General features: G+C 40.3%; 1 protein-coding gene across 1 annotated transcript in view; it reads left to right on the top strand.

The window, feature by feature from the left end:
* Positions 1–4,628, top strand: part of LOC102429328 (alcohol dehydrogenase E chain-like) — a 37,031-nt gene extending 32,403 nt beyond the window's left edge. The window contains exons 8-10 of the mRNA XM_006100289.3: positions 1,734–1,869; positions 2,707–2,845; positions 4,421–4,628. Coding sequence (XP_006100351.1) covers positions 1,734–1,869; positions 2,707–2,845; positions 4,421–4,445 — 300 coding nt within the window. The 3' untranslated portion in view covers positions 4,446–4,628. The remainder of the gene's footprint in view (positions 1–1,733; positions 1,870–2,706; positions 2,846–4,420) is intronic.
* The last annotated feature ends 23,066 nt before the right edge of the window (positions 4,629–27,694 follow it).

Raw genomic sequence — 27,694 nt, 5'->3', positions numbered from 1 at the left:
ATTATAGAGAAAGAGCAAATAGCAATATTAAAATATTTCCTCTAATTAATTCCCTTTTAATGTGCACGAATTTTGTGCACCAGGTCACTGGTCAGTATATATAGCTGGGAGATCCTGAAAAAGTGTCCTACTACAACATGTTTAAAGCCCTGACTGGAAGAGGAAGGCTTTCTTTTGGAGTTTCAGAATTATAGGTATAGTTTAAAGTAAAATCAATGCACTCTATACATTTTTGGGAGGTAAGAGCCCATTTAAAACATGTTCATTTCAGTCTAGCAGGTATATTACAAAGTGCTCACCATGATTAATCATCAGGGCAGTGCAAATCAAAATTACAGAGACAATACCTCACCACTCCTGTTAGGATGGCTGTTATCAAAGGGTCAAGAAATGGTATTGGCAGGGGTGTGGAGACAAGGCAACCCTTGTGCACTGTTAGTGGGAATGTAAAGTGGTTCAACATTCTGAAAAGCAGTATAAAGGGTCCTTAGAAAATTAAAAATAAAACTATGGTATGATCTAGTAACCCCACTTCTAGGTATATATCCTAAGAAAATGAAATCACTACCTTGAATAGATTTCTGCACCCCTATGTTTACTGCAGCGTTATTCACAATAACCAAAATGTGAAAACAACCTAAGTGTCTGTCAACTGATGAGTGAATAAAGAAATTGTGATATGTATATGGTGGCATATTATTCAGCCTTAAAAAGAGGAAAATCCTGCCATTTGCAACAACATAATTTTACGCTAAGTAAAATAAGCCACACACAGACAAATACTTTATGATCTCCTTTATATGTGGAATAAAGTTGAAGTCTTAGAACCACTGATTACAATGGTGGTTGCCAGGGCTAGGGTTGGGGTAGGAAATGAGGAAATGTTGGTAAAGGGTACAAATGAGAGTTATAAGATGAGTAAAGTCTGAGGATCTAATGTACAATATAGTGATTATGGTCAATAATATATTCTGTTCTTCAAGTTTGCAATGGGAATAGATCTTAAATGTTCTTACTATAAAAAAGAAAATAGTAACCATGTGAGGTAACGTCAACTTGATTGTACTAGTCATTTCATGTTGCATATGTATAGTAAATCATCATATTTACACCCTACAGATCATGTTGTATAGCCTACATTTATACAATTTTTATTTGACAATTATACCTCAACAAAGCTGGAAAAAATACAGAAAAATTGTCCATATTAGAAAAGGAGAGTACTGTAGGGAACCATTAAAAAGGGAGACCATAAAGTGGACAAAAGACAAATTGTGATGATATAATTGATCTTATATCTTATTCACCATCAGAACACCTGATTTAAAGTACTGAGTTCAAAATACTATTTAATATGCAAATGAAAATGAGTTAACCAACTCATAGATTGCCTGACAATTGGGTGATGACAAAACATTACTTGTATTTGAGGAATCAGGCTTTAAATAGATATATTTGTAATAACATTTGCCTCTTCATTACATTATTAAGGAAGAATTAAGTGTACACAAATTCATTCACCCATTGTCTCATTCAAAAAGTGTTTTCTGGACATTTCCTAAAACCACAGTACTATTCTGGGCATAATGGGATCGAAGAAGCCAAAGACATATAGTCTCTTCCCTCCACATGTTTACAATCTAGCAAAATCAAAATTACATGATACCATGTACCATGAATGAGGACTATCAGAAAGTCCACTTCAATGATGCCAGATATTAATTTTATTCCAGCTGGCTGCCTTGGAAAGCTGTCAAGAGGCATATGGCGTAAGCGTCATTGTAGGAGTACCTCCTGATTCCAAGACTCTCTCTCTGAACCCCATGCTGCTATTGGGTGGACGTACCTGGACAGGAGCAATTTTTGGTGGTATGTATTTTGGCTTGAGGGCTGAGTTCTTTTTTTTTAAATTTTTTATTGTTGAAAGTATTACATGTCGCCTTTTTCCCCCATTGATTTCTCCCCGCCTTCTCCTGACACCTAGCACATGCACTCACCCCCCTACTGTCTATGTCCATTGGCTATGCTTACATGCATGCATACAAGTCCTTTGGTTGACCTCTTACCCCTGCCCACCACCACCCTCCTCTGCCTTCTAATTGGGCTGAATTCTTATTAATCTCAGGATTTCTCCCCTTCATCAAGTGACAAAGCCAGGTTTTAAAAAGCAAAATGTTTGAAATAAATTAATAGGCTCCAATACATCTACAGGCTCCAAATCAACTAGATGTAGAACTAATACACACATTCCCAAGACAGGCTTTTCTGGTGTCCCCATAAACTAGGGTCTTTCAGCACCACTTCTCTTTATACATGTGACTGCACAAGGCATGAAATATACCTAGGAGGACACAGGAAGTCCATAGCAATAATTCATGGTTACTCTCATTGCCCAAATCTAGACAGCTGCACATTTTGCTCCTTGCCTTTGGGAATAACCATGCATACAATAATTTCTCTGTGAGAGAGCTAATAAATAAGGACCCTAGCTTAGCTCGTCAGATTTTTTTTAAGTAACAACAACAACAAAAAGTCTAACCACTGCAAGAGGATATTGGAGCACTCAGTCTCTCATTGACCTCAGTAATAGTAGTCTTTGTACAAGTAAGTAGCAGTAGAACTTCCACTTGAATTCTACTCAGAAAGTCTCCTCTCCAGTTCTCTTACCCTTTGCTGCCCCTAACAATGATGTCATATTCTTTTCAGGCTTTAAGAGTAAAGATTCCGTCCCCAAACTTGTGACTGACTTTATGGCTAAGAAGTATTCATTCGACCCATTAATAACCCATGTTTTACCTTTTGAGAAAATAAATGAAGCATTTGACCTGCTTCGTTCTGGAAAGAGGTAGTTTTTAAGTTTCCTTTTATGGTGGGGGTTTGATTAGTAGAGAAAAGAGGTGAAAGTATGAGAAAAACATTGGAGTGCCTTGGTTTTAGATTACTAGTTCAGTCTTTGCATGCAGAACATTTAAGATCATATTGTGAGAAGCTAGGAACAGTTGTTTTGCATTTCCAGTTCTGCTGAAATGAAATTACATATGTTGGTTACAGTGAATCTAAATGATCAAAGCCACTCATCCTATATAATAAAAGGGTGACATGCAAATCGACCAAACAGCGGAACTACCAGAACAGCTGTGGCCCTTCGCCCCAGCCACCCACACCAGTACACAATTTTGTGCACCAGGCCTCTAGTCTTTATATACAAAATTACACTCACCCTTGCTAAGAAAAAGAATCAGAGTCCTGCTGTCATAAGCATAACCTGGAGTCACTGAAGCCTCTGTCTGGCCAGTTAAAAAGGTTGACATTAATGGCTGTAAATGTAAATTACATATAGGAGTAGGTGGAGCTACATTGGGATTGTTTTAATATAATGTAACATTTAATATAAATGTTATGTTAAATATTAATGTAATATAATTAATATAATTTTTAAAGGCATGAAGACCTTTTCTAAAGTATTTATTCATCAGAAGATGATTCTGAGAAAGAACATGAGTTGTAGTGTAAATGTTATATGTCTGATCTTCCCAAGAATGGAGTCTCTCTAAATACAAATCAGCTTTATCTCCTTATGCACCACTTTATCAGAGCTCTATTAAATCTTCATCATTTACTGTTACATCATTGCTTCCTTCAGGCAAGATACCCGTCATCTTATAATTTGTGCAATTTTGCATTGGGGTTTAAATCCCAGCAATTTGCACTAAATGTGTGACCTAGAGCAAGTTACAAATCTCTCTAAGCCTCAGCATTTTTTAAAAATATATTTTATTGATTTTTTACAGATAGGAAGGGAGAGGAACAGAGAGTCAGAAACATCGATGAGAGAGAAACATCGATCAGCTGCCTCCTGCACATACCCCACTGGGGATGTGCCCGCAACCACGGTACATGCCCTTGACCCAAATTGAACTTGGGACCTCTCAGTTCACAGGCCGACGCTCTATCCACTGAGCAAAACCGGCCAGGGCAGCCTCAGTATTTTTCATCTTTAATCTTTAAATTCTGCCTCATAGCATTGTTGAATTTAAGTGATAAAATACACAAGGAACATCTATGGAGTATGTGACAAATAGCAAAAACTCATTGCCCATTATTGTTTTCAGTTAACTATTATGCCAAGCATGTAGGCTCTAAAAATGTTTTGTGAGAATCCCAATGCATAATAAAGCCTAAATGAAAGCCATGTTTAGGTTTGAATTTAAGGTTGGAGAAAACACAAGACCAAACCCGGAAAAGGTGAACTATCTTTGACTTGAATGCATAGGGGTGGCAATGGAGTGGCAGGAAACACAGACACCTGTTCACTGAGACACATCAAATGTAAGAGTCCAAGGGTGGAAGGGTGGACTCTTACATGGAAGAGTGTGAACTACATAAATATTAAAATAATATCTTTAATTTTGTGTTTCAGTATCCGCACCGTCCTGACATTTTGAGGCCATACAAATGATGTGAAGTCATTTTTCAGGCAAATATTTAAACACAAAGTGAAATTTAGATGAGCCATCAACTGAGTAATTGAATCCAATAAACATTTCTTCTTAATCACTCCACTCACGTTGCATGGTGTCGTCTTTCCCATTAAGGAGAAGGATTTCTTTGACTTCTTGCACGTTTTGTACACTTGCCACCCTTAGTCACTGAAGCCCAGTGGGAGAGGTCCTCATTTTACTTGTCCCCAGCAAACATTTGATGGGCTCTTGTGCTCGAAGTCTTCTACTTCTGCCTCTACGTCCACTGCCTGTATTTTCCTTTCTATGAAATGTACCAAAGCCCAAAGGTAAAAACTGCCAGGGAAAGGGTACACTCAGACTTTTAGGTGAATATGGACCAGGATGTCTAAATGCAGGAAATTTCTTAGGGAAATGTGGCACACACATTTTATATGATACAGGGGAGTGTATTTATTGATTTTATACTCTTTTCTCTGAATATATAACTGTTCTTTAAAATAAAAGCAATTTCGTGCTACCTGTGATAAATGTGAGGTTCAGATATTAAATGTGAAAACTGAGCTATTCCTAGAAACTTATTATAAAAATCTGGATTTTTACTCATGAAAGTGCTTCATTGGTTAAAACATATTTATTATTACCTTAATTATTTCTCATTAACTGAAAATGAGTCATACATAACTAAAAAGTAATATGGTGGGTTAAAGTGTAGGGATGAAGCAGGTGTGGATATGTAAAATGGTAACTAAGAAATGGCACAAACATCAAAAGCAATATGTTTTCTACATGTGTGCATATATACAGATGTACAATTTTGCTACAATTATTTTCTATCTAGAACTTTTCTATTAACTGCCATGTCTTAAATCAAGCCTATAACCCTGGAATTAGTTTAATGTTTTTAAGTATGTGGAAGCCTGGGGTACGTTTGTTAATGCTGTCCCACCATCAGGGGAAGGTTTGCATTTTGGCTTTATCTCTAAATGTGTAATGGAAAGCTTATTCCCGTAAGGAGTTTTAGTTTTCTCCAAAAGTGTATTTGTTTCCATGTCTATAATTTGTTTGGTGTTGTAGAAAGGACTCCAGACTAGGACAAGCGATCCCCCACTTCTCTGTGACCTCCTGTAACTTACTCAACTTCTCTGAGCCCATTTTACCCTTTATTTTTAAAAATTATTCTACTGACCCATTACAGCTCAGAAAGCTTAGATGAGATGATGCTAATTAGAGAGATTTCTCAACTATGAAGTGCCATGAAGATGTAGGGGATAGTACAATTGTTTTGTAAGAGGCTAAAGAAGATATTGAGGGTCCAGGCAGCTTCAGAATGTCCCCTTGGGTCCATGTGGCTGGGTGCTCCAATGACTTCATATTGGTGCTGATGATGTGAGACCTAGAGGAAAAGATGATGGTTCTAATTATCCACATCACAATAGTGAGTATAATGTTCTGCTGGTTGTAGAAATGCCTACATCCAGCTTCATCTCCCCTACCACCCAGGTTGTGGGGAGCGAGTGGAGAGCAGGATGTAGGTAGGCATGTCAGTGGCACAGTCCTCCTCCATGGGGTGTGTGGAGAGGTTGAGGGAGGGTGCTTTTTGTGCACTGGCTCTCTGTATACATTGACGTTGGTGGGGAAGGAGACAGCTGAACTCAACATAAAAATGGGACTCCAGCCCTAACTAGTTTGGCTCAGTGGATAGAGCGTCGGCCTATGGATTCAAGGGTCCCGGGTTCGATTCCAGTCAAGGGGCATTTACCTTGGTTGCAGGGCACTTACCCAGTGGGGAGTGTGCAGGAGGCAGCTGAATTGATGTTTCTCTCTCATCGATGTTTCTGGCTCTCTGTCCCTCTCCCTTCCTCTCTGTAGAAAATCAATAAAATATATTTTTTTAAAAATGGGACTCTAGATTGTTGGTATCCTGATAAGCCTGGAAGGGACACATGGACCCAGAGTCCTGCTGGCCTCTAGCAATGAAAATTCTGACTCTAGAATCAAGAATTTCCAATTTTCCCTGGCCTGTGTAGCTGAGTTAGTTGAGCATTGGCCTGGGCACCAAGAGGTTTCTGGTTTGATTCCTGGTCAGGGCACATGCCCAGGTTTCGGCACCGATCCCCAGTAAGGGACATGCAATAAGCAGCTAATTGAAGTTTCTCTTTCATTGATTTTTCTCTTTCCCTCTCCTTTCCTCTCTCTAATATCAATAAAAATATTTTTTAAAAAGAATTTCCATGTTTATCTTTTCAAAGAACCAGCTCTTGGTTTGGTTGATCTTTTGTATTGTTTTTTTTTGTCTCTATATTGTTTATCTCCCCTCTGATCTTTATTATTTTCTTCCTTCTGCTTACACTGGGCTTTTCTTGTTCCTCTCTTTCTAACTCTTTGAGTTGTAGGGTTAGATAATTTATTGCCATTGTACTTGTTTTTTGGAGATAGGCCAGTAGAGCTATGAACTTCCCTCTCAAAACCACTTTCACTGTGTCCCATAGATGTTGGATGGTTGTGTTTTCATTGTCATTTGTTGCCATGATGCTTTTTATTTCTTCTTTAATCTCTTTAGTAACCCAATCATTGTTTAGTAGCATACTATTTAGCTTCCAGGTGTTTGATTTTTTTTATTGTTTTTTTTTCTAGATGCTGCTTTGCTTTGGTATTTTTTCCTACCTTGTCTTCTAGCTCACTGATGTGGTCCTCTGCTTCTTCTAGTCTACTGTTGATGCTTTCTATTGAGTTCTTTATTGCAGTCATGTCATTTTTCATTTCTTCTTGGTTCTTCATTTCCTCTTGGTTCTTACACATGTTGAATTTGTCCTCCATTCTTTTTGGTGACCTTATGACCATTGCTCTGAATTCTTTCTCTGACATATTGCTTGTCTCCATTTTGTTTACTTCCTTTTCTGGTGATTTCTTCTTTTCTTTTGTATGTGGGCTATTTCTTTGTCTCCCCATGATTGCTCCTCTCTGGATGTCTGGTTATGTAGCTCTCTCTCTCCTGCATTGACTGAAAGGCACAACATACAACAGAACAAGACACAACGCAGAGGGTACCAAACACTATTACCCCAAATAAAGGTGACCACCAGAAAAAAGAGAGTTAGGGGATAGAAAAGTGTGCAAAAATGATATTGAGAAGAGGAAAAAAATGTAAGAGAGGAAAGAAAGAGAAGAAAAAAGGAGGGAAAGTATATGTATATTGGGAGAATATTCAATAAAACAGCAACTAATCCAAAAACTTCAAACAACAAACACCAGAGATGAATGCAAACTACAAACAATAACTAATCCAAAATATGTAAACTACAACCCCCCAAACAATAAACAGCCAGATGAATCTGAGGAAGCAGAGCTTATTTCCAGAAGATAAGGTCAAGGAAATAAATGGGAAAATAGCCACAATTCAGTATAGAGGAGGTGGGTAGAGAATGAGTGTATAAGAAGAAAAGTAAAAAACTAAATACAAAAAAGAAAAAAAAATACATATCCTATATAAAAAAGAGGTAATATGCAAATTTACCATCACTCCAACATACAAGATGGCTGCCCCCATGTGGACAGAAGATGGCTGCCACAAGATAACCAGCAGGGGAGGGAAGTTGGGGGGGACCAGGCCTGCAGGGGAGGGCAATTGAGGGCAACCAGGCCAGCAGAGAAGGACATTAGGGGTGACCAGGCTAGCAGGGGAGGGCAGTTAGGGGTGACAAGGCCAACAGGGGAGGACAGTTAGGCTTAATCGGGCTGGCAGGGGAGCAGTTACGCATCGATCAGGATGGCAGGGGAGTGGTTAGGGAGTGATCAGGCTGGCAGGCAGAAGTGGTTAGGGGCAATCAGGCAGGCGAGTGGTTGGGTGCCAACAGTCCTGGATTGTAGAGGATGTCCAACTGCCTGTTTAGGACCGATCCCATTGAGATTGGTCCTAAATGGGCAGTCAGACATGCCTCAAGGGGTCCCAGATTGGAGAGGGTGCAGGCTGGGCTGAGGGACACCCCCCCCGTGCATGAATTTCGTGCACCTGGCTTCTAATTATATATATATATATATATATATATATATATATATATATATATATATATAAAAGTATATATACAAAAGAAAATTTATATATATATATAAATTTATTTATATATAGAGGCCGGTGCACGAATTCGTGCACAGATGGGGTCACTCTGGGTGGCCTGTGGGGACTGGGTCCCTGCTCACCACCCCAGCCTCGCAGCCCTGCAGCCCTGCCTGGCACCCTGCCTTGGCCTGGTGCCACCCCCACATCTGCTCCACAATCCTGCCTGCAAGGCGATCAATTGGAACCCATCCCACTCCCCCTGCCTGGATCCCTCAGTGACTGGGAGCCAGGAGGCGCCCTCCCCCACCCCCCCACCCCCCGCTGCCACTGCTGGTTGCCATCTGTGTGGCGATTGGCCCCCGCTTGTACCTGCCTTGGTCTGGCATTGCCGCTCACCTGCTCCACACCATTCTGCTGTAGTCCTGCTCTTGTTGGGACCCATCGGGGCTGGCAGAACCTCTGCCACCCGCTGCCAGCGCCATGTCACCGACGTCCACCATGTTCTGCGCCGCCCCCTGGTGGTCAGTGCACATCATAGCAAGTGATCGAACTCCCAGTGGAATGACTGCCCAAGGGGACAATTTGCATATTAGGCTTTTAATATATATAATATCTACACTAATAAAAGACAAACATGCAAATTGACTGTACTTTCGCTATGCCTTAAACCACTCCCACCAGCAAATCAGAGTGACTATATGCAAATTAACACAACAAAGATGGCATCCGGCAGCCACGGAGCTGGAGCAAGCAGGAGGCTTGGTTGCCCCAGTGATGGAGGAAGACAAACTTCCTGCCTGCCGGGGCCAGCTTTGAGTTCCACTCAAGGCAACAAAGTTTCAATTATAGAAGATAAATAAACCCCAGATACCTGCTTTCAGCCGGCCGTGGCCATGGAGCTGGAGCGAGCAGGAGGCTTGGGTTGCCCCTGGCGATGGAGGAAGCCAAGCTTCCCGCCTGCCCTGGCCAGCTCTGAGCTCCACTAAAGGCTACCAAGTTTCAATTATAGAAGGCAAATAAATCCCAGAATAAAAAAAAAAAGAAAAAAAGGAGAGGCTGGGAGCTTCCGTCACTGGGGGGCTTGGCCAACCTGAAAATGGCCCTCAGCCCCTCACCCAGGCTGGCCAGGCACCCCAGTGGGGTCCTCCACCCTGAAGGGGGTGTTACCAGCCTGCAAACACCCATCAGCCCCTCACCCAGGCTGGCCAGGTGCCCCAGTGGGGACCCCCACCCTGAAGAGGGTGTGACCAGCCTGCAAATACCCATTAGCCCCTCACCCAGGCTGGCCAGGCACCCCAGCAGGACCCCCACCCTGACCCGGGACACCCTTCAGGGCAAACCAGCCGGCCCCCACCCGTGCACCAGGCCTCTATCCTATAAAGTAAAAGGGTAATATGCAAACTGACCCTAACAGCAGAATGACTGGTCACTATGACACACACTGACCACCAGGGGGCAGATGCTCAATGCAGGAGCTGTCCTCTGGTGGTCAGTGCACTCCCACAGGGGAGCTCTGGCTGCCTGCACAGCGGTAGTGGTGGGAGCCTCTCCTGCCTCCTCAGCAGCACTAAGGATGTCCGACAGCAGCTTCAGTCTCCTCCCTGCTGGCAAGTGGACATCCCCCGAGGGCTGCCGGGCTGCCAAAGAGATGTCTGATTGCCAGCTTGGGCCCGATATCCAAGGGAGCGGGCCTAAGCCAGCAGGTGGACATCCTCCGAGGGGTCCCAGGCTGCAAGATGGCATAGGCCGAGCTGAGGGACCCCTCCGAGTGCACAAATTTTTGTGCACCGGGCCTCTAGTATGTATGTATGTGTGTGTGTGTGTGTGTGTGTGTGTGTATATATATATAACTTTTCTCCTTTTTTAATCTATCTATGTATTCATTTACTATTGGAAAGGGAGAATAGAGAGTAGAGAGGCCTGAGTTTGTGATTGGAATTTGTTAAGCTATTAGTAGAAGAGAATAAGCGAGGAGAGGAAAAACAGAAGTAAAAAAAGAAAACAAAACAAAAGGAGGGAGGAGAAAATGGCGGCGGCGGTATAGATGGACGTGTTCCATGCCTTGTCCCAGAGCAGATAGGGTGAGCAGCTGAACCGAATAACATCTAGCCCGAATAGGCAGAGCAAATTCAGCTGGGAGACAGTTTTCAGCTGAGAAAGGCAGAGGACTCCCAGAGAAAGAGGACTGTTGGAGACTGCAGCTGAAAACTCTCCTGGAATGGCTGGCTCAGCTGCAGAGTCCGCGCCATCTTGAGTGGCTGTTTTCGGAAACATATACATCCAGAGACCCTGCAACCACGGCATCCAGGAATTGGCTACTGACCCAGAAACACTGGATCTAAAGCAGCGCGAACACGTGGACTCAGAGGAGCCCTGCACCTCCTCACGGAAAGGTCAGATTTCGCCTTGATAAGGGTGCGGTTTGCAATTCAGGTTGGAGAGAGGAACGCACCCGGGGGTAGTCTGTGCCCCACGAGGTCCACGGCCCTTGGGGCTAGCATGAGGGTCTCACAGGGCTGCCGCCAGAAGGGAATGCTAAAAATAAGCCCATAGCTGGACTGGGTGCAAAAAGGCAGCCTTGGATTTTGCCAGTGTACCGGCTGCTTAGTGCCAGGGAGAGAGGACCTGCGGAAGAGACTGTGCACAGAGCTGGACGGTGGAGGGTTGCGAGAGCTCACCCATCTCCTCAGTCCCTTTTTTTTCCTCTCTCCCCCTTAAATCTTTGCATTTGGTTATTAAACCCAATACATAGGATCGCCCTATTGGGGTCACTCGCAGACACTGCAGGGAAAAGTTGTTTTTGTGGAACCTGGGAATCAGAGCTGGGAGTAACAATCAAAGAAACAGCTCTGTGGCAGAAACAGCTCTCCCAAACTACTGGCTAGAGAGGACTTATAGACTCGGAGGTCAATCCAGAAACACTGCCACCCAGAGGCTGAACCACAAACTGACTCTTCTGTAAAAACAAATAAAGGCAGTCTGGGAAACAAATACGGCCTGTTTTAAAATCAGGACTGTAGTTTACAACACGGAGGAACAGTGTATCGCAGGGAACTTCAACACTCTCCTGAATACCTGACAGGACTAAGGCATGTCAAACAGAAGAGTAGAGGAACTGAAGGACCTTCACTACTGCACATTTTTATTTATTTTTTTTTTCACCTTTTACTTAAGAAACTAATTTTTTTCTTTTTTCATCACCTGATTTTACCTTTTTAATTACTACATTTTTATTTTTAACGAGTATTATTACTACTACCATTTTACCTTTTTTTAAAGTGTCATTATATTTTCTCTATCTTATTTTGGGATTAGTGTTCTAAATTCTATTTTCATCTTTCCTTTAGCATCATTTTACTTTATCTCAACTTTACCTTTACACCAAAACGCTCATCCTCACTTTTCCCTCTTTGAAGTCCTGCTTCTCTTACCCTATTCCTGCTTTAGATTTTCCCTATTCCTTCTTTTTACCCCGTTAAAATTTCACCTTACTTATATATCTAATTCCCAATCCCCTGCTCTAAATCCATATACACCTTTCTCTTCTCTTTCCTCACTATCCAAATTTTTTTCTCTCTCTGTCATTTGATTGTTGTTTACTTGATTGTTCATTATATTGGGGTTTTTTATGTTTGTTTGTGAGATTGTTTTGCTTCTTCTTTCTATTTTTATGTTTGTTTGTTTTTGTTTTTCTTTTCTGGTTCTTTTATTTATTTATTTATTTTTGCTCCTGTTTTCCTCGCCTCACTTGATATCAATTGTTGTTTGTAGTTTGCATTCTGTTGCTGGAATTTGTTGGGATTAGTGGCTGTTCTATTGGAGTTTTCTCCACATAAAAATAGTTTCTTCCCCTCTTCTATTTCATTATCTTTCTTTTCTTTCTTACTTTTTTTTCTTTTCCCAATTTCATTTTTGCATTCCTTTTTTTTTCTTTTTTTTCCTCTTTTTTCTTTTTCTCCTCTTTCTTCCTTATCCCATAATTCTCTTTGATCTGGTGGTCACCTTGATTAGAGGTTATTAGTATCATGAATACATTTGTGTTCAGTGCCTTGTGCTTTGTGCCTTGTTGTGTTGTATTTTGTGCCTTTAAATCAACGCAGCAGAGAGAGAACTACATAACCAAACACCTGGAAAAGAGAGATCATGGGGAGACAAGGAACCAGCCCGCACATGAAAGGAAAACAGGCATCACCAGAAAAGGAAGTAAACAAAATGGAGGCAATGGAGGCAAGTAACCTATCAGAGAAAGAATTCAGAGAAATGGTCATAAGGTGGATGAAAAGAATGGAAGACAAATTCAACAATATGTGTAAGAACCAAGAGGAAATGAAGAAAAACCAAGAAGAAATGAAAAATGACATCACTGCTATAAAGAACTCAATAGAAAGCATCAACGGTAGACTAGAAGAAGCAGAAGACTGCATCAGTGAGCTAGAAGACAAGGTAGGAAAAAATACTCAAGCAGAGTAGCTTCTAGAAAAAAAAATTAAAAAGCAGGAGGAGAGCCTAAGAGAACTCTGGGACAACATGAAACGAAACTACATCCGAATAATAGGGGTGCCAGAGGGAGAGGAAACTGAGCAAGGAATAGAAAACCTGTTCAAAAAATAAAGACAGAAAACTTCCCTGATATAGGGAAGAAAAAACTCACACAAATCCAAGAAGCTCACAGAGTCCCAAACAAAATGAACCCCAAAAGACCGACACCAAGGCACATTATAATTAAATTGGCAAACACTAACGACAAAGCAAGAATCTTAAAAGCAGCCAGAGAGAGACAAAAAGTTACCTACAAAGGATCCCACATCAGGCTAGCAACTGATTTCTCAACAGAAACCCATAAGGCAAGAAGGGAATGGAATGAAATATACAAAGTCATGCAAAGGAAGGGTCTGAATCCAAGAATACTGTACCCAGCAAGCCTATAAATCAAAATTGAGGGTCAAATCAGGAGCTTCATGGACAAAAAAGGACTATGAGAATTTATTACCACCAAACCAGCAATGCAAGAAATGCTAAAGGGTCTGCTGTAAAAAGAAAAAATAGGAAACGAAGAAGGAAAACTGGGGTAAAGAATAAAAATGGCGACAAACAAGTATCTATCAATAATAACTTTAAATGTAAAGGATTAAATGCCCCAATCAAAAGACATAGGGTAACTGAGTGGATAAGAAAACATGACCCATATATCTGCTGTCTACAGGAAACCCACCTCAGAAAAAAATACCCACACAGACTGATGGTGAAAGGATGGAAAAAGGTTTTTCAGGCGAATGGAAGTGGAAAAAAAGCCAGGGTAGCAATACTTATATCTGACAAATTAGATCTCAAAGTGAAGGACATAAAAAGAGATAAGGAAGGCCATGTCATAATACTAAAGGGAGCAATCCAACAAGAAGAAATAACTCTGGTAAACATATACACACCCAATATAGGAGCACCCAAATACATAAGAAAACTTCTGGAGGGGATCAAGGGAGAGATTGACAGCAACACAATCATAGTAGGGGACTTTAACACCCCACTATCACCATTGGACAAATCCTCTAAACAAAAAATCAGCAAAGAAACATCAATCCTAAATGACTCACTAGATCAGATGGAATTAATTAACATCTTCAGAACATTTCATCCCAAAGCCACAGAATATACATTCTTCTCAAGTGCACATGGGTCATTTTTAAAGATAGACCATATATTGGGTCACAGGCAAAGTCTCTTCAAATTCATGAAAATTGAAATCATATCAAGCATCTTCTCAGATCACAATGGCATAAAACTGGAAATCAACTACAATAAAAACAATCCAAAAAAATCAAACACATGGAGACTAAATAGCATGCTATTAAACAATGAATGCGTTACCAGAGAGATCAAAGAAGAAATAAAAAACATCATGGCAAAAAACGACAATGAAAACACAACAATCCAAAACCTATGGGATACAGCGAAAGCAGTCTTGAGAGGGAAGTTCATAGCTCTACAAGCCTACAGCAAAAAACAAGAAACAATGAGAAGAAATTACCTAACTCTACAACTCAAAGAGTTAGAAAGAGAGCAACAAGAAAAGCCCAGTGTAAGCAGAAGGAAGGAAATAATAAAGATCAGAGCGGAGATAAATGACGTAGACCAAAAAAACAATACAAAAGATCAAGAAAACCAAGAGCTGGTTCTTTGAAAGGATAAACAAGATTGATGAACCTCTAGCCAGGCTCACCAAGAAACAAAGAGAGAGGACCCAAATAAACAAAATCAGAAAGAGGAGAAATAACAACAGACCACACAGAAATACAAAGCATTGTTAGAAAATACTATGAACAACTCTACTCCAACACACTAGACAATCTGGAGGAAATGGACATATTCCTAGAAGAATACAACCTTCCAAAACCTAATCAGGAAGAATCTAAAAATCTCAATAGGCCAATAACTATGGAAGAAATTGAAGCAGTCATCAAAAAGCTCTCAGCAAACAAAAGCCCGGGGCCAGATGGCTTCTCAGGGGAGTTTTACCAAACATTCAAGGAAGAACTAAAGCCTATCCTCCTCAGACTACTACAAAAAATTCAAGAGGAAGGAACACTTCCAAGCTCATTCTATGAAGCCAGCATCACCCTAATACCAAAACCAGACAAAGACAACACAATGAAAGAGAATTACAGGCCAATATCCCTCATGAACATAGATGCCAAATTCCTCAACAAAATTCTAGCAAATTGCATCCAGCACCACATCAGAAAGATCATACACCATGACCAAGTAGGATTTATCCCAGGGCTGCAAGGATGGTACAATATCCGCAAATCAATAAACGTGATGCATCACATAAACAAATTGAGAGATAAAAACCACATAGTCATATTAATTGATGCAGAAAAAGCATTTGACAAAATTCAACACCCTTTCTTGATAAAAACTCTCAGCAAGGTAGGAATAGAAGGATCATACCTCAACATAATAAAAGCCATATATGACAAACCCACAGCCAACATCATAATCAATGGGAAAAAACTAAAACCATTTCCCCTAAAATCAGGAACAAGACAGGGATGCCTCCTCTCACCACTCCTGTTTAACATAGTACTGGAAGTACTAGCCATTGCGATAAGACAAGAAGAAAAAATAAAAGGCATCCAGATTGGAAAAGAAGAAGTAAAACTCTCCTTATTTGCAGATGACATGATACTGTACATAGAGAATCCTAAAGACTCCATCAAAAAATTATTAGACTTAATAAATGAATTCGGCAATGTAGCAGGATACAAAATTAATGCCAAGAAATCCATGGCATTTCTTTACACCAATAGTGAACTTACAGAAAGTGAAACTAAAAAAGCATTCCCATTTACCATCGCACCAAAAAAATTAAGATACCTAGGAATAAACTTAACGAAGGAGGTAAAAGACTTATATGCGAAAAACTACATCACACTGAAAAAAGAGATAGAGGAAGACATAAACAGATGGAAGAACATACCATGTTCATGGATTGGTAGAATCAACATCATCAAAATGTCCATATTACCCAAAGCAATCTATAGATTTAATGCAATCCCCATTAAATTACCAACGGCATATTTCACAGACCTACAAGGAACTCTCTAAAAATTCATCTGGAATAAAAAAAGACCTCGAATAGCTGCAGCAATCCTGAGAAAGAAGAACAAAGTAGGTGGAATCTCAATACCAGATATCAAGCTGTATTACAAAGCCACTCTTCTCAAAACTGCCTGGTACTGGCACAAGAACAGACATATAGATCAATGGAATAAAATAGAGAACCCAGAAATCCACCCAAACCACTATGCCTAATTAATATTCAACAAAGGAGGCAAGAGCATACAATGGAGTCAAGACAATCTCTTCAATAAATGCTGTTGGTAATATTGGACAGATACATGCAAAAAGATGAAACTAGACCACCAACTCACACCATACACAAAAGTAAACTCAAAATGAATAAAAGACTTAAACGTAAGACAGGAATCCATAACACACTAGAGGAATACTAGAGGAATCCACAGGCAGTGAAATCGCAAACATATGCCTAAGGAATCTCTTCTCTGATAATGCTCCTAGGGCAATGGAAACTAAAGAGAAAATAAACAAATGGGACTACATCAAAATAAAAAGCTTTTGCACAGCAAAGGTAACCATCAACAAAACAGCAAGAAGGCCCACTGCATGGGAGATCATATTTGCCAACGATATCACCGATAAAGTTTTAATCTCCAACATTTATTTACAGGGAACTCATGCAACTAACAATAGGAAGATAAACAATCCAATAAAAAAATGGGCAATGGACCTAGATAGACACTTTTCAAAAGAGGACATACAGAAGGCCGAAAGACATATGAAAACATGCTCAAAGTCACTAATTATACAAGAAATGCAAGTCAAAACGACAATGTGGTATCATCTCACACCTGCCAGAATGGCTATCATCAACAAATCAACAAACAACAAGTGTTGGAGAGGATGTGGAGAAAAAGGAACCCTTCTGCACTGCTGGTGGGAATGCAGACTGGTGCAGCCACTGTGGAAAACAGTATGGAGTTTCCTCAAAAAACTAAAAATGGAACTCCCATTTGACCGAGTGATCCCACTTCTAGGAATATATCCCAAGAAACCAGAAACACCCATCATAAAGTATATATGTGTGGGAAACTGATAAAGGATTAAGCCTCAGACTGACCTGTTGGCAAAGTCCCAAACAAGTCCCAGCTTAGAGGGCACAGTCCTCTTAGCATAATTAGGCTTGACCTTATAACACTCCCTAGATCTTATCTGGGAAGCTAATCGGCTGAGGAAAGTGCAGGAAGTGGAACTATGGTCAAAACAAGTGAAACTCACAAGAACTGTGTAACTATGGTGACCACTGCTCTGTTTACCTCTGACTATAAAAGGTTAGTACGGCCTGAGCACCATGGGAAGTCCTTCCTCCTGAGTTGGACTTACTCACCTGGCCCCCAATATTCCCAAATTATCTCATGTCTTTTATTTTTCATTTGTGTGCGGCTCCTTTTCCAGATACTGAACCCTGAACCACGCAGGATGTGGAGGGAAACATTTACAATATATATGCACCCCTATGTTCATAGCAGCACAATTCACCATAGCTAAGATTTGGAAACAGCCTAAGTGCCCATCAGCAGATGAGTGGATTAAAAAACTGTGGTACATCTACACAATGGAATACTATGCTGCAGTAAAAAAGAAGAAACTCTTGCCATTTGCAACAGCATGGATGGAACTGGAGAGCATTATGATAAGTGAAATTAGACAGTCAGAGAAAGATAAATACCACATGATCTCACTCATTTGTGGAATATAGAGAACTACATAGACTGATGAACAGGGACAGATCCAAAGACAGAGAAACAGTAATCAGACTATCAATCCCCAGAGGGAAAGTAGGGGAAGGTGGGGGTAAGGGGAAGAGATCAACCAAAGGACTTGTATGCATGTATATAAGCCAAACCAATGGACATGGACAACAGGGGGATGAGAACATGATTGAGGGGGGGGAGGTTTTGGGTTAATGGGGGGATGAGGACACATTTGTAATACCTTAACCCAGCCGTGGGCAAACTACGGCCCGTTTGAAATGAATAAAACTAAAAAAAAAAAAAAGACCGTACCCTTTTATGTAATGATGTTTACTTTGAATTTATATTAGTTCACACAAACACTCCATCCATGCTTTTGTTCCGGCCCTCCGGTCCAGTTTAAGAACCCATTGTGGCCCTCGAGTCAAAAAGTTTGCCCACCCCTGCCTTAACCAATAAAGAAATTTAAAAAAAAAGGAAAACAAAACAAAAAGAACAAAAACAAACAAGCTATAAAAATCAAACTAATCAACAATCAATGAAGAAGACAGATAGAAAGAAAAAGGCAAAAAAAAGGAAGAAAAAGAAAATTTGGATAGTGAAGAAATAGAAGAGAGAAGTGTATATGGACTTGGAGCAGGGGAGCAGAAATTAGATATATGAGTAAGATCAATTTTTAACAGGAAATAAGAGAAAGGATAGAGAAAAATTAAAGCAAGACAGGGTAAGAGAAACAGAACAAAAGGGGAAAGTGAGGAAGAGAGCATTGGCATAAAGGAAAAATTGAGATAGAGTAAAATAATGCTAAAGGAAAAATAAAAGTGGAATGTAGAACACTAATCCCAGAATAAAATAAAAAGGTAAAATAATAGTAGTAATAATAATAATTAAAAATAAGAAAAGAATAAAAAAGGTAAAATCAAGTGAGAAAGAAAAGTTTATTTTCTCAAGTAAAAGATAAAAAATAAAAATGTGAAGTAGTGAAAGTCATTCCCTTCCTCTATTGTTCTGCTTGGCAGGTCTGTTTTCTGTCAGGTAGACAGCACAGTATTGAAGTTCCCTGTGCTCCACCGCTCCTCTGTGTCATAAGCCACAACCCTGTTTTCAAGTAGTCGGAAGCTTTGTTTCTCAGCCTGCCTTTAGTTGTATTTACACAAGAGTCAATTTCTGATACAACCCCTGGGTAGCAGTGTTTCTGTATTAATATCCGGTGCTAAAAGGCCCCTGCCCTACCCAGTGTTTAGATTGCTTTCTCTGCAGCACTCAATACCGGGTTGGGGGGATACTCTTTCCACTCTGAACCCCAGGTTCCACAAAAACAGCTTTCCCCTGCAGTCTCAGTGAGTGTTTTTTAATTGGAAGATCCTATGTGCTGGACTTAGCAATCAAAAGCAAGGATTTAAAAAGAAAAAGGAGAAGAAGGAAAAAAAACGCCACAGGACACGCGCAGACTCGCGTCTTTTTCCGCTGGCACTCTGTAGCCGGTATACTGGTAAAACTTCAGGCTGCCTTTCTGGGCCCAGCTCTGCTGTGGGTTAATTTCTATATTCCCTTTCTGCCAGCAACCCTGTGGACCCCCTTCCACATTTGAGGGCTACACTGACCCCAGCAGCCGCAGATTTTGTGGGGCAGTCTTCCTCTGAGATTTTAGTTCCCGCTGAGCGCATTTCACGTGGGTTTTGCGTGCATTTCTCCCTCCAGCCTGGATCCCAGATCTCACCTTTCCCTAGGTAATATCTGACCTATGTTTAATTCGCTAATTCCGGGTGGATATTAATGGATTCAGCTGTTCCTTCTCTCTGCTCTGTGAGAAGGCACAGGGCTCATCCACGTATTCGCGCTGCTTTGTCTCCTTCTGGACAGACTATCTAGGTGCCCACGGTGAGAGAGGCTGGAATCTTGGTGTTCCTGGGTTCGCAGTTGAGGAAGCTCATCCTGGGGGTTGTGGTTGTAGGATCCTGGGAGGTATCCGAAGTCCCTGGTTGAAGGTAAGGCTGGGCTTCAGATCACCACCACTCTCCCTTCAATATGGCATGGTCTCCATGGCAGAGCCGGCTGCTCCAGGAGAGATTTCAGCAGAGGCTGCCCGACCAGGGGAGCCAGTCCGGCAGTCCCCAACAATTCCTTGGAATGTAGCTGTCCCTCACTCACAAATCAGACACTCCCTGCACATCCATGCACTCTCCTTTCATTATTTCACTCACACACTACCTTGCAGCTTGCCGTCCCGTCAGCAGCCATCTTGGATCTCTCTCATTTTTTAATTGGATGGTTTGTCTTTCTTTTGTTAAGTTGTATGAGTTCCTTATATATTTTGGATATTAGCCTTTTATCACATGTATCATTGCCAAATATATTCTCTCAGACAGTGGGCTTCTTTTCTGTTTTGTTGATGGTTGTTTTGTGTGTGTGTGTGTGTGTGGGGGGGGGTGTGTTTCTGTGCAAAAGCTTTTTATTTAATGTAGTCTCATTTGTTTATTTTCTCCCTAGTTTCCTTAGGAGATGTATCTGTAAATATATGGCCAGGAGAGATGTCTGAGATTTTGCTGCCCATGATTTCTTTTAGGATTTTTATGGTTTCACTACTTACATGTTAGTTTTTTTATCCATTTTTAGTTTATTCTTGTGTATGGTGTAAGTTGGTGGTCTACTTTCATTTTTTTTGCATGCATCTGTCCAGTTTTTCCAACACCATTTATTGAAGAGACTCTCTTGACTCTATTGCATGCTCTTGCCTCCTTTGTCAAATATTAATTAAGTGTAATGGCTTAGGTAGATTTTTAAGTTCTCTGTTCTGTTCCATTGATCCATATGCCTGTTCCTGTGCCAGTACCAGGTTGTTTTGATTATGGTGGCTTTGTAGTATACTTGAAATCTGATATTGTGATTCCTCCAACTTTGTTTTTCTTTCTCAAAATTGCTGCAGCTATTGGGATTTTTTTTTAATTCCTTATAAATTTTGGACTATTTGTACTAGCTCTGTGAAATATGCCATTGGTATTTTAATAAGGATTACATTAAATCTTTAGATTGCCTTGGGTAATATGGACATTTTAATGATGCTGATTCTACCAATCCATGAACACGGTATATTCTTCCACTTATTTATATCTTCAATCTCTTTTTTCAACATCTTATGGTTTTCTGTTTTGCCTCCTTGGTTAAGTTTATTTCTAAGTATCTTAATTTTTTTGTTGCAATGGTAATTTGGATTGTTTGTTTAGTTTATTTTTCTGAGAATTTATTATTGGTGTATAAAAAAGCCATTGATTTTTGGGTGTTGATTTTGTATCCTGCTACATTGCCAAATTCATTTATTAAATCTAGTAGTTTCTTGGTGGAGTCTTTAGGGTTTTCTATGTACAATATCATGTCTTCTGCAAATAATGACAGTTTTATTTCTTCCTTTAAATTTGGATGCCTTTTATTTCTTCTTCTTGTCTGATCACTGTGGCTAGAACTTCTAGTACTATGGTGAATAAGAGTGGTGAAAGTGGACATCCCTATCTTGTTCCTGTTCTTAGCGGAAATGCTTTTAGTTTTTGTCCATTGAGTATGATGTTGGCTGTAGGTTTGTCTAAGATGGCCTTTATTATGTTGAGATATGCTCCCCCTATTCCCACCTTACTGAGTGTTTTATCTAAAATGGGTGTTGGATTTTGTCAAATGATTTTTCTGTGTTTATTTTTATGATCATGTGATTTTTGTCTTTCAATTTGTTTACGTGATGTATCATGTTTATTGATTTGTAAATATTATACTAGCCTTGCATCCCTGGAATAAATCCCACTGGTCATGGTGTATGATTTTTTTATTATATTGATGGATGTGATTTGCTAATATTTTGTTGAGGATTTTAGCATCTGTGTTCATCAGGGATATTGGCCTGTAATTCTCTTTCTTTGTAGTGTCTTTATCTGGTTTTGGAATTGGAATAATGCTGGCCTCATAAAAAGAGTGTGGGAGTGTTCCTTACTCTTGGATTTTCAGAAATAGTTTGAGAAGTATAGGTGTTAGTTCTTCTTTGAATGCTTGATAAAACTCAATGGGGCTCATTTACCACAATGTCCAAAGGCAAAGAATTCATCAGAATGAAGCATTCTTAGGAAGTGTAGGTGATTTGGCACCAGGACTGAGGGAATGTGGACCCCATTTTGTCCTGACAACTGAGTCTAGAGACCATAGGCCCCTTCACTAACCTGGGAGCTAAGAGCAACATCAGGTATTTGTGGTGAAGGTGGTTAAATTTGACATTGGGCCCTGACCGGTTTGGCTCAGTGGATGGAGTGTCGGCTTGCGGACTGAAGGGTCCCAGGTTCGATTCCGATCAAGGGCATGTGCCTTGGTTGCGGGCACATCCCCAGTAGGAGGTGTGCAGGAGGCAGCTGATCGATGTTTCTCTCTCATTGATGTTTCAAACTCTCTATCCCTCTCCCTTCCTCTCTGTAAAAAATAATAAAGTATATTTAAAAAAAATTTGACATTGAACTTGACAAGTTTGAAACACTTCTAAGATTTTCAACAGGAGTTTTTTTATACAAATCTGCAGCTAGGGATTAAGTTCTGAGCTAAATATATAGCTTGCGGATTGATTTCCATTTTGATAATTCCCTGCAGTGTAAGTCCTCCTTTCCTAGCATTGAATTCTCCCAAAAACATTACAAGATCCAGAAGTGTGATTTAAGTTCTGCTAATCAAATACACTCATGAGACACCATGCTGAAGAACTGCATTTTGTCAAAAAAGGCAGGATATAGAGGATCCATTCTACCAGTGTGGCTCACAGTGAGGACCAACAGAGTCTGGAGTTAGAGTTGGAAGCTGTTCTGGCAGCTCCCTGATCAAGGCAAGCTGGGTCCTGACATTATTTTTGGAAGCTCAGTCTGCTCAGTCTGCTTGCTCAACTATCTCAGTAATTCTGCTTGGCCAAAGTATGTAAACATAGAAGTCTTTGAGATAATGAGGAAGATAGCTAATATGGTGGAATGGAATTTTTGGACTGGAACCCGGATTCTTTGCCCGCCAGAATTGAAGAATGAATCCACGGACAGAAAGAGGTATAGCAAAGGTGGAGACTTATTAAAGAATAAGTATAGACTCCCATATGGGGAGAGGGAAAGAGTCCCACAGAATGGACTCCCATGTAGGGAGGGGGAAAGGGTCCCACTGAGTTCCTTTTCCCTATGGCTTATAAAGGCTGCAGATCCTGGTGCCTTGATATCCCCTCTGATTGGTCACTATTCCCTTAGAGTGGTTACTATAGTAACTCCTGGGACATGTGAGGTTCTTCCCCGCCCCCCTCCTTCCTTATTGTTTTACTATTCCCTTTAGGATTTCTTCCTCTCCTTCTGGATGAAGGGCTTCCTTCTCTTTATTTTGTAAATATAGACCTTTTGCTGTTCCCAGCTCTCTCATTCTATGGAAATGTACCTGTTGCAGCTTTTCAGCTTCCCCTATTCTATGGAAATATACCTTCTGCTGCTCTGCATCCCTGTGCTTCCTCCATGGTCCTCTTAATTTCCAAAATTTCTAAAATTTCCTAAACCTGTCCTATTTTACCCCCCAAATTCCTGTTTCAATGGCATTAATCTGCTTGACTAAAGGGTGTTAGTTAAATCCCTGGGCATAGATAATATGGCCCAAGCATAGAGCATAGGCCAGAAAGAGAAATGAAAGGAGCATTTTAGTCAGGGAGAAAATATCAGCTCAGGGCCACAGGCAGAGGTGTTTGCACTACTCTCAGTGGAACCAGAAGTCAGTTGATTGAGAGCTGGGAGACATGATTGAACAGGCAGAAAGATGACAATGTGGAGAGACGCTTAGTGATAGGCTTTGGCTCCTTTCCTAAAGAAAAGAGCCATTGAAGGTTTAGAAAATGTGGTAATTTTGAAAATTAATTTAACAGCAATAGGTAGGATAGACCGAGGCTGAACAAGGGGATCAACCGGAAAAAAACTGCAGTGTGACATGAGTGAGACAGAGGAGAAAGGGATCATAAGAGGTGAATGTGAGAAATGCCATAAAGTGTGGCTCTTAGAGATTGGTGTCTGTTGTGAGAATGAGAAACCAAAGATGACTGCAAGTCTGGAGATCAGAGGAGAGGTGAAAAAGAATAACCTCATTAACATATAGTAAGCATCAAAAAGAAAGAAGGGTTTTTATAAAGAAAAGAAATGGTCATGTCTTAAAAACATCTATTTTTTATGTGTCAGGAGGCATTCAAAAGATGTCCAGTAAGTAGACATGGGACTTGAAGTCCTGGATGGCACAGGAGATGAGGGGATCATTTCAGGCAGAGATAACGCACAAAGCATAAAAGTAATGATTTCTGAGCACAGAGGAGATATGTTTCCATCTTTAGTCTGAAATAAAGCAGCCATATGACATACTTCTTGCCAACTGAGATGTAACAAAATTCTGATGGAGTCTTCTGGGATCAAGCTGCCTATTATTTGATGAAGAAAACAAGTATGATTAGCACTACATTTTTAACACTATTCCTTTTGTCTCCTTTTCCTGTTTTCCACCCCCACTACCCTCCCCCTTTGCCTGTCTTAAACATCATTATAAAACCTGGACCTGGGGCAGCCATCCTGGAACCAATGATAACAATATGGGAAAGGCTAACATAATTTCAGGAACAGTGGCCTTGGGGTCCTCATGCAGCAGAACACATGCAGGAAAATGCCTATGGCCAAATCCTGATTATCTAGGGCAGGGGTCCTCAAACTACGGCCCGCGGGCCACATGCAAATACAAATATTGTATTTGTTCCCGTTTTGTTTTCTTACTTCAAAATAAGATATGTGCAGTGTGCATAGGAATTTGTTCATAATTGTTTTTTTTTTTAACTATAGTCCGGCCCTCCAACGGTCTGAGGGACAGTGAACTGGCCCCCTGTTTAAAAAGTTTGAGGACCCTTGATCTAGGGAGGAAAGAACCCCTAGGCACTCTCAGTCAGGTTTTTAGTTATTGGTCCTTGAATTTATATCTAATTAATGCATTCCTTAGGGCTGCTTTAGATTTCCTAATCCCAACACCAAAATTTGAACTTGAGCCCCTCCACCTAGCCTCCTGCTCCTTCATGTAAGCCTGCCAAACACAATATGCCATCTAATACCCAATGTTATGGCACATTGCCTATACATGGTAAGCTACTGATAAATAACTGCTGTTATTTTCATTGCTTATCAACTTTGAAGAGAAAAACAAAAGGGAAAAAACAATATGAGCCCCTAAGACAGTGATGGTGAACCTTTTGATCTCGGCGTGTCAGCATTTTGAAAAACCCTAATTTAAATCTGGTGCCGTCACATATAGAAATTTTTTGATATTTGCAACCATAGTAAAACAAAGATTTATATTTTTGATATTTATTTTATATATTTAAATGTCATTTAACAAAGAAAAATCAACCAAAATAATGAGTTCGCGTGTTACCTCTGACACGCGTGTCATAGGTTCGCCATCACTGTGACTAAGACATTTCTGTAAGAGGCACCAGGGCTCCTTTATTGTGACAATGGCTGCTCCACAATAAGGACATGGACATCGCAAGACATGGCAGTGAGAGATTTCTCCTCCTCTGACTCCTAAATGGATAGTTTTACAGTTTCTATGTCAAATGTTCACATGTTGCCTTTAATACTATATTAACTTAAAGATTACATTAACCTTTAATATAATCTTTATTATGTTTAATATTATATAAAATTATGTTTAACTTTTACTTGAATCTCTTACTAATAGGTAACTTTCAAGGTCTGTGCCTTACGGTGCTAAGACTTATATTGTGTGTTTCTCATTCCTCCAGCACCTAACACACTGCAATACACAGAGTAGGGAACCAGTCAATGTTGATTTGTAGCTTCATCTTTTGCCAATTTAGACATTTGCAATGAGCAATAAATCACATCAGTGTGGAGTAATCCAATTTCATCATGTCCAGTAAAAATGACTTCAAGCCCATGAATGAGCCTTGCTGGCTGGCTGCCTAGGGTATACATTTCCATTCAATTCGTGGTTCTCCACACATCATTAAAGATACATCAATTCTTGTGAAATAACCAAAAACTTTTCTTTCTCCAAAACATCTGTCAAAAGGAATTACATTTCTGTCTACTTTGATAAGTGAAGAAAAATGGGAGAACTCTAATTAAATGATAATTTATACATTGAAAATTAGTATTACATAAAAAAGGAATGATAACATTGAAAGTAGTTTCATTTTTTGTTATGAACTCACCTACCATCTGGGCAATTGGGAAATTAGTAGATAAGAACAAAAATGACTCATGAAACAGAGTGTCCTGGCCTGTGCCAAAATTAAACATTAAGTGAGAAGTAAATATTAAGAGCCTGAAAGATGTCACTCAATATATTCAGCTATTCCCCTGCAATGGGGGAGGAAGGAAATTTATATAATAGACATTCACTGTTTGAGGGTTTACAGTACCTTGGGGCCTAGCCATCATGAATGTATAATGTGCATTGCTTACAAAAGTAGAAATCTCTGTAATCTCTGGGAGAGCCCAGGTCTTACAGCTTCTCCCACAGGCTGGGAGAGAAGAAGGGAGGGAGGGAAGAACTACAGTGCTCCCCACTGGGACAACAACTCGTGACGCTGACACTTTCCACTTGCCCTTGCCCACTCATCTACATACACTGGGGGATGAGAGGAACCGCTGCTGTGGGGCCAGACATCAGTCATCTTTGGGAGAAAGGAACCTCTGGCCCCAATTGGTAATGGAGTCCTGAGGTCTCCTTGTTACATTTGTAGAACTATAAAAATTGTTGATTAAATGCTCTACTTAAAACTCCTTTGTGTATATATCACAAGTAGAAATAAATACCTTTAACATTTAGCCAGTATATAGGACTTCCTAAATTGTGCTTGTTTCTACTCTTATATCTTCCCTATTTTAAACTAAATTTCCATTTAAAACTTTTGTTTAGCAAGCAGTATTGTAATATGCCTTCCTACAAGTCAAAATCTTATACAAATGACTTTCCCATATCTATTCACATGTGTCCTTCACGCCATTCCAAAAGTTCCAGGACACCCTGAAGCCTGTTCTTACTAACTGAAGTGATTCCTTTCTAAACATCTCCCTTGGTTACACATAAAAGTTTACATCTGTGAAAATGTACTTAAAAAATTAACAGCTGGAAGTGCCTTATAATTACCCTAAACATTTCTTCACAGGTGCATTTTCTATTGCTCAATACAAATTACCACAAAATTAGTGGCTTGAAAGAGCACCCATTAATTATCTCACAGTTTCTGTAGGTCAAAGTCTGGGCAGGGCTAGGCTGGTTTCTCTGCTCGGGGTCTCTCAAGGTTGCAGTCAAGGTGTCAGCCGAGCTTCCATTCTGGAACTTGGGGTCCTCTTCTAAGTTGTTGCCTAAACTCAGTTCTCTGTGGTTGGAGGACTAAGGATTCTGTGCTCTTGCTGGCTGTAGGCCAGGAGCAATCTCAGCGTGGCTCACTCCATAGCCCCTCACACTTCCAATCTCCTGACTTCCAATCCCCCTCCAGTTTATATACCGTAACACAGTCATGGAATTGACTAAGCCATCACCATTTGTCATATGACATAACCTAGCTTAATCTAATCAAGGGTATGACTAGCCCATGCCTATTATATTCAAAGGTTTCATCTCCACTTAAGTGTAGGGGATCATACTAAGCATGTATACCAGGGGAATCTTATAAGTAACCTGAGAATTCTGTCTACTACATGACAATAGCATTCAGAATGGAAAACCCTCATTTCAAGTACTTACAAATTATTAAAGAATGTTATTGAGTACGATTATCACGTCTCTCATCAAGGCTTTCA

The sequence above is a fragment of the Myotis lucifugus genome, unplaced genomic scaffold (genome assembly GCF_000147115.1).
Source record: "Myotis lucifugus unplaced genomic scaffold, Myoluc2.0 scaffold_308, whole genome shotgun sequence".
Classification (NCBI taxonomy): Eukaryota; Metazoa; Chordata; class Mammalia; order Chiroptera; family Vespertilionidae; genus Myotis; species Myotis lucifugus.
Note: the sequence above shows the minus strand (reverse complement) of the source record. Positions and strands in the feature narration are given on the sequence as shown.